The 12,208-nt window shown below is 42.1% G+C and overlaps 1 protein-coding gene across 1 annotated transcript; it reads left to right on the plus strand.

The window, feature by feature from the left end:
- The first annotated feature begins 9,787 nt into the window (after positions 1–9,787).
- NDN (necdin, MAGE family member) lies at positions 9,788–11,189 on the plus strand. The gene has a single exon (XM_027570809.2). The coding sequence runs from the start codon at positions 9,899–9,901 to the stop codon at positions 10,874–10,876; it is 978 nt and encodes a 325-aa protein (XP_027426610.1). The 5' UTR covers positions 9,788–9,898; the 3' UTR covers positions 10,877–11,189.
- Positions 11,190–12,208: the final 1,019 nt, after the last annotated feature.

Consider the following 12,208-nt stretch of genomic DNA (forward strand, 5'->3'; position numbering starts at 1 on the left):
CAACCTTCAGTTTGTTCTCTATAGTTAAAAGTCTAGTTTATGGTTTGCCTCTCTCTCTCTACTTTTCCCTCCCCTGAGTTTATCTGTATCATTTCTTAATTTCCACATATGAGTGAAATCATATGGTATTTCTCTTTCTCTAACCAAACCAATTTCACCTAGCATAATACACTCTAGCTCCATCCATGTCATGGTTATATATATATATATATATATATATATATATATATATATATATGAATATCATAATGGAATATTAAAATGCAATAAATGTAATATATATAATGTAATATAAATTTTTAAAAATATTATTGAGTATCTCAACACATGTTTTCCTTTTTTTAAAACTATTTATTTAGTTGAGGGAGAGAAAGAGAGCATGAGCAGGGGAAGGGGCAGAGGGACAAAGAGAAGCAGACTCCCCCCTGAGCCGGGAGCCTGATGCAGGGCTCAATCCCAGAAGCCTGGAATCATGACTTGAGCTGAAGGCAGATGCTTAATGGACTAAGCCACCTAGGTGCCCCCCCTTTTTACTTTTTAAAGATTTTATGTATTTGAGAGCAAGACAGAAATAGTGAGAGAGAGCACAAGTGAGGAGGTGCAGGAGAAGCAGAATCCCTGCTGAGCAGACAACCTTACTCAGGGCTTGGATCCCAGGACGCTGAGATCATGACCTGAGCTGAAGGCAGATGCTTCACCAACTGAGCCACCCAGGTGCCCCACCACATCTTTTCTATAGCAATTTTCTACTAGTTTATTTTCAATTTATGAGGAGCCTCAAAAAATAGAAGGGAAGGAATGTCAAGGGGTCAAGGGAACCTGTGTTGATTGCTAGTAGAGTGTGGCCAGCTTCCTGCCTCAGTTTCCCTCCCAAACCCCGAGCCCCTCCCTCCATCTAGTGCATTTGAGTGTCTGTGGGTGTGAGGGGGGTCTGGGGCAGAGCTGTGGCCCCTAAGCTGCTTTATATATATGGACATTTGGTCCCTCTCCATCATTTTGCTCTTGTTGATAATACTGCTATGAACATTCAGGTACATGTGTCCCCTTGAATCAGTATTTTTGTATCCTTTGGGTAAATACCTAGTGCAGTTGCTAGATCATAGGGTATTTCTTTTTTGCACTTTTTCAGTAACCTCCACACTGTTCTCCAGAGTGGCTGCAACAGTTTATGATGATTCCCATCATTAGTGTAGGAGGGTTCCCCTTTCCCCATATCCTCACCAACCCCAGTTATTTCTTGTGTTATTGAGTTTACCATTCTGATTGGAGTGAAGTGATATCTCATTGTAGTTTTGATTCGTATTTCCCTGATGATGAGTGATGTCAAGCATCTTTTCATGTGTCTGTTAGCCATCTCTATGTCTTCTTTGTAAAAATGTCTAATCAGGTCTTCTGCCTATTATGTACCTGGATTAATTGTTTTTTGGCTGTTGAGTTGGTAAATTCTTTATATATTTTAGATACTAACCCTTTATCAGATATGTTGTTTTCAAATATCTTCTCTCATTCTGTAGGTTGCTTTATCGTTTTGTTGATTGTCTCCTTCACTGTGCAGTCCCAGTTGTTCATTTTTGCTTTTGTTTCCTTTGCCTTTGAAGATGTGTCTAGTAAGAAATCCTGTGGCTGATGTCAAAGAGGTTACTGCTTGTGTTCTCCTCTAGGATTTTGATAGATTCCTGTCTCACACTTGGGTCTTTCTTCCATTTTGAATTTATTTTTGTGTATGGTGTAAGAAAGTGATCCAGTTTCATCCTTCTGCATGTGGCTTTCCAGTTTTCCCAACACCATTTATTGACAAGACTGTCTTTTTTCTATCCGATATTCTTTCCTGCTTTGTCAAATATTAGTTGACCATAGGGTGTGAGTCCATTTCTGAATTTTCCATTCTGTTCCATTGATCTATTGTCTGTTTTTATGCCAGTACCATACTCTCTTGATTTTAATAGTTTGAGAAGTAGAGAAATTGCCTTTGGACATTGATGAAATAGTCGAGCACTGAATTTAAAGTTCAAAGTCATAATGTTAAAATGTCCTATAAGCAGTTGGATATCCAGTTCTAGACCATAGCAGAGACATATTAGGCTAAAGGAATAAATCTGGGGCTCATCAGTGTATACAGTGCCAGCTTTAAGCTCTGGGAGATGCTGTTGCTCAGGTAGGGCATAGAGTGAGAAGAGAAGGGGACATAAAGCAGGACCAGCAGGACCACAAAAAACCTCAACTTTTAGGCAACAGTTGGTGAAAGAGACATTTTCAAAATATCTGACAAGATGCTGACAGAGAATTACCAGCTTTCCCTGGAGTCCCTTATGTGCATGGAAGACCAAAGACTGTCTGGAATGGGCGCCTGGGTGGCTCAGTTGGTTAAGCGACTGCCTTCGGCTCAGGTCATGATCCTGGAGTCCTGGGATCGAGTCCCACATCAGGCTCCCTGCTCAGCGGGGAGTCTGCTTCTCCCTCTGACCCTCTTCCCTCTCATGCTCTCTGTCTCTCATTCTCTCTTTCTCAAATAAATAAATAAAATCTTTAAAAAAAAAAAAAACAAAGACTGTCTGGAAGAATAGTGTGTGTGTGTGTGTGTGTGTGCACGCATGCACATGTGTGCACATGCATGCATGCCTGTGTGTGTATGTGTGTGCATGAATGTGTGTGTATATATGTGTGTTCCCATGCGTGTGCATTCCTGTGTGTGTGCATGTGTATGCATGTGTATACGTGTGTGCAAGAATGTGTGTGTCTGTGTGCATGCACGTGCGTACATGCCTGTGTATGTGTGCATGTGTGTACATATGTACATGAATGTGTGTGCATGTGTGTATACACATGTGCATGAATGTGTGTCTGTGTGCATGCAAGTGTTTCCATGCCTGTGTATGTGTGTGTACATGTAAGCACGAATGTGTGTGTGTGTGTGTGTGTGTGTGTGTGTGTGTGTGTGTGTGTTGCCAGTATAGGTGAGGAAGCCAGTAGTGGACTTAGTAGATAAATTGATCATTAAAAGTATAATTAGAAGTACTACAAACACCACTACACACATAAATTTGACAATTTAGGTGAAATGAAACAACTTTTTAAAAAGTACAGAGTAACAAAACTCATCCAACCTGAAAAAGATAGACTTACAATAAATGAAACAAATTGAATTTGTAGTTAGAAACCATCTGAAAAAGAAATCACTAGGTACTGATAGTTTCACACACAAAATAAATTCTACCAAACATTTAAAAAAGAAATAAAACCAATTCTACACATGTTCTTCCATAAAATAGAAGAGGAGGGAACAGTCTCCAAATAATTTTATAAGACCCTAATGTCCTGATAGCAAAACCAGATAAAAAAGACTACTACAGACCAATATCCCTGATGAACACAAACATAAGAATCTTCAATAAAATATCAGCAGATTAAATTCAGCAATATGTGAAAAGAATTATACACCACAAACTTGAACCCAGGTTATGCTTGAATAGGATTTATCTTCAAGATGATTGATAAGGATGAAGCAATCTATTTTAATATGTCCCAGAAATAGAGCCAGTGAGGAAAGTCATATGATAGTTTGGAAAGAGGCTTAAATGACCTAGACCTGTTGGTCGGCTCTGTCTTTCTTCACTCCTCTCTGCTTGTCACTTTTGTGGTTCACAACTAGAGAATGTACTGTCCATAAAAGGGCTTTTGGCAGTGTATGGGGAGGTTGGTTTTTTTTTTCTTTTCTTTTCTTACACTTTATTTTTTTTGTTTTTTTTGTTTTGTTTTGTTTTGTTTCGTTTTGTTTTCCGTATCTACAGGGCACTTATACATTTGTGTAGGGGACAGAGAGGTTAACCTCTGTGGTGTGTGTTATACCATCACACAATGAAAAATTATCTTATCCTCATGAAAGATGGTTCCCTTTGAAGAACCCTGTTCTAGGTGTTCTCTAAGGGTGATGTTATTACCATCTTTATCTCCAAAATTTCTCTTTTTAGCCCAGGCCTCTTTTCTGAGACTTATATCCAGATATCTGCAGACATGTCTACTCTCTTTTCTTTGGTACTTGTCTACAAGTAATTTCAGGAGGTGTTACCTCCATAGCCTAGCCACAGGACACTGCTCAATCCTAGACAACCCCCAAGACAGAATCCTGGCCATCCCTGATATTCACAATCTCTCTTATCTTTTCTTATTATTGGTGCCTTCCCTTTCTTCCCCATTGACGTAAGTTTCCTGTGTTCTATTCTCTTTGACAACACTGTGGCTCCTTGGCAGTACCCATTATACATGTGCCATAACATTATGCATAATAATAATTTAATTTTCAATTTGTTTGTCTGTTTATGATTCTTTTTCTCCTCGGTATCAATTGCAGAGAACACATCTCTACTCATTTTATCTCCAGGCACAATGCTTGAAATGTAGTGCTTAATAATAGTTGCAGAATGAAGATGAAATGCAAGCCATCATCCTATGTCAAGAGGAGTCCCACAGAAGGTCCCCTAATCCATGTCTCTCCTTGTCCACTTGCCCCCAACTCCAATCTTAATCCTGATTCTGGGTGACCTTTCTAAAAGACACTCTGGGCCTGGATAGTTTCTGAGAGTTAGCAGACTGCATTGTGGGTCTGGGAAGGACGAAGGTTTCCCTCTCAGTGAGCATCCTTGGCCTCAGTTGGATAGGCATGTGCAGTGTCATCCTAGGGAGACTGGAGAGGAGGAGGGGCCAGGGTTGTGCCCCTTTCCTTCCCCTCCCATCTATGGAAAGCAGCACTGTCTGCCCTTGCTTACTATTTTCTAACACAAAGGGGCCATCCTGCCAAATAGTCCCAGTGCAATTGATTTCCCCCTCAGACTGAGCTACTTTTCTAAAACGCAAATCTTTCGGGCACATGATAGTCATTGCCCAATATTTGCTGAACACATTAATGTGAGTTCTCTGTTTCAATTCCTTGGGCTGTAAGGCATTTGGGGCCCATATGGGGGCTCCAAGGTGGAGGTTGCTGGCTATGTTGACAGGAAAGAGCCAGAAGGATTCACATTTCATTTGGGGCCTCTGGGCCTCTTCACTGTGAGCATGCGTGCTGTCCATTGGAAGCTCTGGAGTGACCCCCCCTTCCCCTGTTCACTATGGAAACCAGTGCCAAGACAGGCTTCTCCTCCTATTCCAGAGTCTGCCAAGAACAGCCTATTCCACAGCTGTGTAATGTGGAACACATTACAGAGTCTGAAGTATCCCATCAGCAAAAGTATCTGTACCAGAATATTTTAAGTTATAATTTCTCCATATACTTCCTACACCCATGGAACTTCTATACTTACAGAATCTTGATTTAACAAGTAGCCATTCATTAGTTTATTTGGGGAGATATTTTGTAAAGTTCAGGCTTTTACTACTATGCTGCTAGTCTGTAAGGACTCACTGCCCATATCAAATAGGTCCGATCCTGGAGATACCCAGCAAGCGTAATTTATCCTCAGCATTTTCAGGGCATCACTGGAGCTACAGCTCCAAATCTTGACTCTTAAATTAAAGAATTTGTGGATGTCTCATGAGTATTCACTTCCTCTCCTTCCCCGTGGTGTCATTTTCCTTCTTAATATTCTGAAGGTCTGCATATCTGCTTTACGGGTAGGCATCTTATTAGGTAACTATCATGCTACTGACCCTTTCCATGACCATGTACAGGTATATCTTTTCTACTTAAAGGCACCCCAAGATTTACTTTTTTCTTACCTTCCCCAAATGAATTTTCTTCTTCATAGGAAATAAAGTGTCTTCAGCAGACCTCTCCCTGGAAAGACAATGTTATCACTTTAGCAGGGATACATTTAGGCTTCCTGAGTGAGCAGTACTAGGAGTCCCCCCTGTATGTGGTTTCAAACTTGGGCATCAGTTCTGCTGCTTCAAACCTTCTGAGCCTACTCCCTCATAAAGATCATACCCAGGCACGGGTACAGTATTAAACCTCCTGTCAGAAGTGAGGTGGTGAAGTGAACTGTGGTAGAGGTGAGGGACCATTGTTGACCATGGGGAACTTGACCAGAATGAGGTCCATTCCAGCTCAGGCAGCAACTGAAACCGAAGAAGCTCTCTGGCCGGAGATCCCATGTCCTACTGCAGCAGGAACTTTTATAATATTATAATTGTTGTGCTTTTATAATTATTTTTAAAACTGCTTTCATACATTTTATGTATAAGTGTTTTTATACCTTTCTAATTGTTGTGCCCAAGCTTGGAATTTAAGTTCATGAATCTATTAAATCTAGGAGGATGAAATATGAGGATGTAATTTTCATAACCTCACAATGGCAAAAATTATGGCTCATAGCCAAAGCTGAGGCAAGATTTAAATAATAGGGTCAAACATTTTCAGTATTAAAAATATCTTAAATGAACTAAATAGTTCGCACACCAAGACAGCATGGTACTGGCACAAAAATAGACATATAGACCAACAGAACAGAATAGAGAACCCAGATATGGACCCTCAACTCTATGGTCAAATAATCTTTGACAAAGCAGGAAAAAACATGCAATGGAAAAAAAGACAGTCTCTTCAATAACTGGTGCTGGGAAAATTGGACAGCCACATGCAGAAGAATGAAACTCGACCATTCTTTAACACCATTCACAAAGATAAACTCAAAGTGGATGAAAGACCTCAATGTGAGACAGGAATCCATCAAAATCCTAGAGAACATAGGCAGTAACCTCTTTAACATCGGCCACAGCAACTTCTTTCAAGATACATCTCCAAAAGCTAGTGAAACAAAAGCAAAAATAAACTTTTGGGACTTCATCAAGATAAAAAGCTTCTGCACAGCAAAGGAAGCAGTCAACAAAACAAAGAGGCAACCCACAGAATGGGAGAAGATATTTGCAAATGACACTACAGATAAAGGGCTGATATCCAAGATCTATAAAGAACTTCTCAAACTCAACACCCAAAAAAACACATAATCAAGTCAAAAAGTGGGCAGAAGATATGAAAAGACACTTCTCTGAAGAAGACATACAAATGGCTAACAGACACATGAAAAAATGTTCATCATCATTAGCCATCAGGGAAATTCAAATCAAAACCACATTGAGGTACCACCTTACACCAGTTAGAATGGCAAAAATGGACAGGGAAAGAAACAACAAATGTTGGAGAGGTTGTGGAGAAAGGGGAACCCTCTTACACTGTTGGTGGGAATGCAAGTTGGTACAGCCACTTTGGAAAACAGTGTGGAGGTGCCTCAAAAATTAAAAATAGAGCTACCCTATGACCCAGCAATTGCACTCCTGGGTATTTACCCCAAAGACACAGATGTAGTGAAAAGAAGGGCCATATGCACCCCAATGTTCATAGCAGCAATGTCCACAATAGCAAAACGGTGGAAAGAGCCGAGCTGCCCTTCAAGAGATGAATGGATAAAGAAGTTGTGGTCCATATATACAATGGAATATTACTCAGCCATCAGAAAGGATGAATACCCAACTTTTACATCAACATGGATGGGACTGGAGGAGATTATGCTAAGTGAAATAAGTCAAGCAGAGAAAGTCAATTATCATATGGTTTCACTTATTTGTGGAACATAAGGAATAGCATGGAGGACATTAGGAGAAGGAAGGGAAAAATGGGGGGGTAATTGGAGGGAGTGATGAACAATGAGAGACTATGGACTCAGAGACAAACAGGGTTTTAGAGGGAAGGGGGGAGGGGGGATTGGTTAGCCTGGTGATGGGTATTAAGGAGGACACGTACTGCATGGAGCACTGGGTGTTATACAAAAACAATGGATCGTGGATCACCACATCAAAAACAAATGATGTATTGTATGGTGACTAACATACCATAATGAAATTTAAAAGAAGAAATATAAATAAAATTAATTAATTAAATAAAAAATAGTTAACGCAAATAGAAAAAAATCTAAATGCAAGAAAAAAGAAAACTAAAGGAGATACAATGCAAGAAATAAGTTTTTTTTTTTTAATTTGAGAGAGAGAATCAGAGAGAGGAAGACAGCACAAGCAGGGGGAGCAGCAGAGGGAGAGGGAGAAGCAGGCTCCCTACTGAGCAGGGAGTCCAATGTGGGGCTTGATTCCAGGACCCTGGGATCATGAGCTGAGCCGAAGGCAGACAATTAACTGACTGAGCTACTCAGGTGCTGCAAAATAAGGATTATTTTAAGAGGAATAAGGGCAGTAAATTGATTTGATAGCCATTTTTAAGTAATAAAAACAACAAATATAACTGGCACAACTCTGTAAGATGTAATCCAAAAAAATAGAAATCCATAAATTACAGAAAAAGAAGAAAATGATATACAGGAAAATGTCCCACTAAGACATACCTGAAAGATCTGCAGGAATTACCCTAGTGAAGTGAAAGGTTAAGGAGTCCTATCAGAGGTATCATCCTGCCAAAGGTGATGCAAGCATGAAAATCCAAAGGTAGAGAAAGAACATGGAAAACCCTTTGAAGCCAATCTCATTGAGAAAAAATAAAGTGAAAAATGAGAAAGGTGATACAACAAATAAAAAGAGGACTCTGGAAATGTCAAGACAGTATTTTAAATATGCTTTGGGTTTCAAGTGATTAATAACAGTCTTAAGACAGCGTATTTAAGAAACTGTTGGCTTGAGGAACCCAGGAAGGGCTTGAAGGACCACATTGGTGCAGACCAGGGATCCTGATCAGCCTTAGGAAGCCTGTATCCAGAGGCTCTTACACTCACCCCTCTCTTCATATAAGCTTCTCTGGGAGTCAACTTTGTTTTTGCTAAATCTGGATCTGTTTTGTAAAATTAAAACAAAACAAAACAAAAACACAAAACAATAACAACAACAACAAAAACTACACACAAACCATAGTTATGTTGCATCTCATTGTTGGTCATCAAAGAGATTGCCAATTACCATCTATGGGACCCATATTAAAAAAAGAAATCTTGGAAGGGATTTGGTTGTGGCTGCCACATGGGAACAGTCAGTTGCTGAGAGAGTGTGGGGTGGGGTCCTGTGAGAAGGGGAAGTTTTCCACAAGAACACAGAGCACAGTCATCAGGCAGGGAGGGTGCCGGGCAGATAGGGAAAAATTTGTGCTAATAAATATGACAATCTTTGTATGATATGTTCTTAATGGAAAAATTAAAAAGAAACCAAAATGACCCAAGGGAAGAAGAAAATCAAAATCAATGCCCATGAAGACACTGGCAATGTCATTCATATATTATATCCAACAAAGTTCTGTTTGCACATGCATTGACTAAATTCAGCATTTCTCATTTTATGACCTCTCTGATGTGGCAGGGATTCTAATCTCAGTCATCCTCTTCACAGTTTACATTTTTTTTTTTTGTTGGGCAATTCTGATTGTTCTCTAGGTTTAAATTCTCACACTCATCGTCACAAAACTCAAATTTACACACCAGTCTAGACTTTTCTCTGGGACTTTTATATCCACCCTGATTCTGGATACACCCAATTAAACATTTCCTAAGAAACTCAAGAAACTTATCTCAGAATCTTAAACTATCATCTTTCCTCTTAAACTTGCTCCTTCTCCAGTGCTCATCCACCTCCCCCCCTCCTCCCCTCCTCCCCACCACCATCACCTCAGCCCAAATGGGACACCTTCAGGTCACTACTGCCCTTATTCTGGCGGCTCTCCACTACCTCTATGGGGCCTCAAAGGACACCCGCCCCGTCGGGCTCCCAGCCCTGCCCCGCCCCTCCCGCGGCGGCCAGGCCCTCGGCCTGTGGACGCGCAAGCGCAGTGGCCGGTCCCGCCGCCGCCCCGCCCCGCCCGGCTGCTGCGGAAGGCGCCGCGCGCAGCAACGCGCACTTCCTCTCCAGGAGTCCGCGGAGGGAGCGCAGGCTCGAAGAGCTCCTGGACGCAGAGGCCCTGCCCTTGTCAGACGGAGCAGACATGTCCGAACAAAGTAAGGATGTGTGCGACCCCAACTCTGCAGCCGAGGCCTCCAACTCCGAGGTGCACAGCATTCTTGGGGTTCCCGGGGGGCTCTCCCTTCCCGCGTCTCAGGCCGCGACCCTCGCAGGGCCAGAGAGCCCTCCTTTAGGCCCGACCGACGCCCCTCTGGCCTCGCCTCCACCCCAGGCCCCAAGCGAAGAGGGAGACCCGAAGGCCCTGCAGCAGGCGGCGGAGGAAGGCCGCGCCCACCAGGCCCCGAGCGCGGCCCAGCCTGGCCCAGCGCCGCCAGCCCCGGCCCAGCTGGTGCAGAAGGCGCACGAGCTCATGTGGTACGTGTTGGTCAAGGACCAGAAGAGAATGATCATCTGGTTCCCAGACATGGTGAAGGATGTCATCGGCAGTTACAAGAAATGGTGCAGAAGCATTCTCAGGCGCACCAGCCTCATCCTCGCACGAGTGTTCGGGCTACACCTCAGGCTGACTAGCCTGCACACGATGGAGTTTTCGCTCGTTAAAGCGCTTGAGCCAGAAGAGCTGGACAGGGTGGCGCTGAGCAACCGCATGCCTATGACAGGCCTCCTGCTGATGATCCTGAGCCTTATCTATGTGAAGGGTCGCGGCGCCAGAGAGAGTGCCGTCTGGAACGTGCTGCGCATCCTGGGGCTGCGGCCCTGGAAGAAACACTCCACCTTTGGAGATGTGAGAAAGCTCATCACCGAGGAGTTCGTCCAACAGAATTACCTGAAGTACCAACGCGTACCCCACGTTGAGCCACCTGAGTACGAGTTCTTCTGGGGTTCCCGTGCCAGCCGTGAAATCACCAAGATGCAAATCATGGAGTTCCTGGCCAGGGTCTTTAAGAAAGACCCCCAGGCCTGGCCCTCCCGATACAGAGAAGCTCTGGAGGAGGCCAGAGCTCTGCGGGAGGCTGATCCCACTGCCCACTGCCCCCGCAGCAGTGTCTCCGAGGACTAGCAAGGTCTGGAGGCAGATATTAATGGTTTCTGACCCTCACCAGGGTGGTGGAGGGGTGGGGGTGGGACATTAGAGTATTCAGGATTTACAGTGCAGTATTTCACGTGTAACTTTAAGTTTTCAGTACAGTGCTTTTATACCTTTTAATGCAATGTTGTATTCATTTCAGTACTATTAGATAGTGTGTAGGATTTATGCATGTTTGTTTATAAGTAAGCTCGGTTGGTGCTTTCGCTTTTGTGCTACCTTTCTTGAATTTTTGTACCAGAGACGTGCTAAACTTATGAAATACATTGAGAAATTTTCCATCTTATTCTTTTATATGGAACGGGTGATGTGTATTAGGGTAGACTACTTCTGGAGAGTTTGAAGGAACTCACCAGTAAAGCTGGCCTAACCAAGAGAAAAGTCAAGGCCCCTTTCTTTATGACCTCGCTGGGCACAGGAAACATCCGTGTGGAGTGCAGTGATGTGAACTGAAATGGTCTCAATGTGGGCACTTGGCACACTTTACTAAACACAAATACAACCCCACCATAAGTAAACTTTAAAGTGAACATTAAAGATTCTTGTGATACAATCATTTTTGGAAAAGTGTACTTTATCTTTTTAACAAAGTAGTATGGATTGGGAATAAGACATTTTACCAAGTGTACAAACATGATAAGTTCATCTAATAGGATGGGAAAATCACTGCTCATCATTACTCATAAATGTGTGAAGTTTATGGTTTTTTAAATGTAACTTTCATGTTCAAAACTGACAAATACAGAAAAGTATAAAAACAACAAAGTAAAAATGCTCATAATTACACCACACAGAAACAAATGTTAATATTTAGTGTAAGTTCCTTTCTTGCATTTTCTACATTTTATTAAAATTAGTTGTCTCTTGTGGGCACTTAAAAGTGTATTTTCTCTTTGTCTTTAATACTTAAAACAGCCTTTGAGACAGGCACTTACTATATCTGCACCATGGAGGAAATACAGGAACAGAGTATGTAACTAACTTTCCTCAGATAATAAAGCTTAGTGAAAGGTGTTGCTAGGATTTGAACCCAGACAGAATAAGTCCAGAGCCTACACATTTCCCGACCTGCCTACAACTGCCCCCCACCTCCTGCCTTTTCTTTCTTTCTCTTTTTTTAATATTCCGTGTTATAAAACGTAGTCTTAGCTCCCTATCCCCAAGACACAAAGTCACACATATGAGGCTAGGGATTTTATTTTTCTAATGAATCCTCACATTAATCTTTTAGAGAAAGCAATCTTACTCTGATTGTACACATTAAGAAACTTTGTTTCAGCAAGATTAATGGACTTAACCAGATCA

The sequence above is a fragment of the Zalophus californianus genome, chromosome 6 (genome assembly GCF_009762305.2).
Source record: "Zalophus californianus isolate mZalCal1 chromosome 6, mZalCal1.pri.v2, whole genome shotgun sequence".
In the NCBI taxonomy this organism is placed as follows: domain Eukaryota; kingdom Metazoa; phylum Chordata; class Mammalia; order Carnivora; family Otariidae; genus Zalophus; species Zalophus californianus.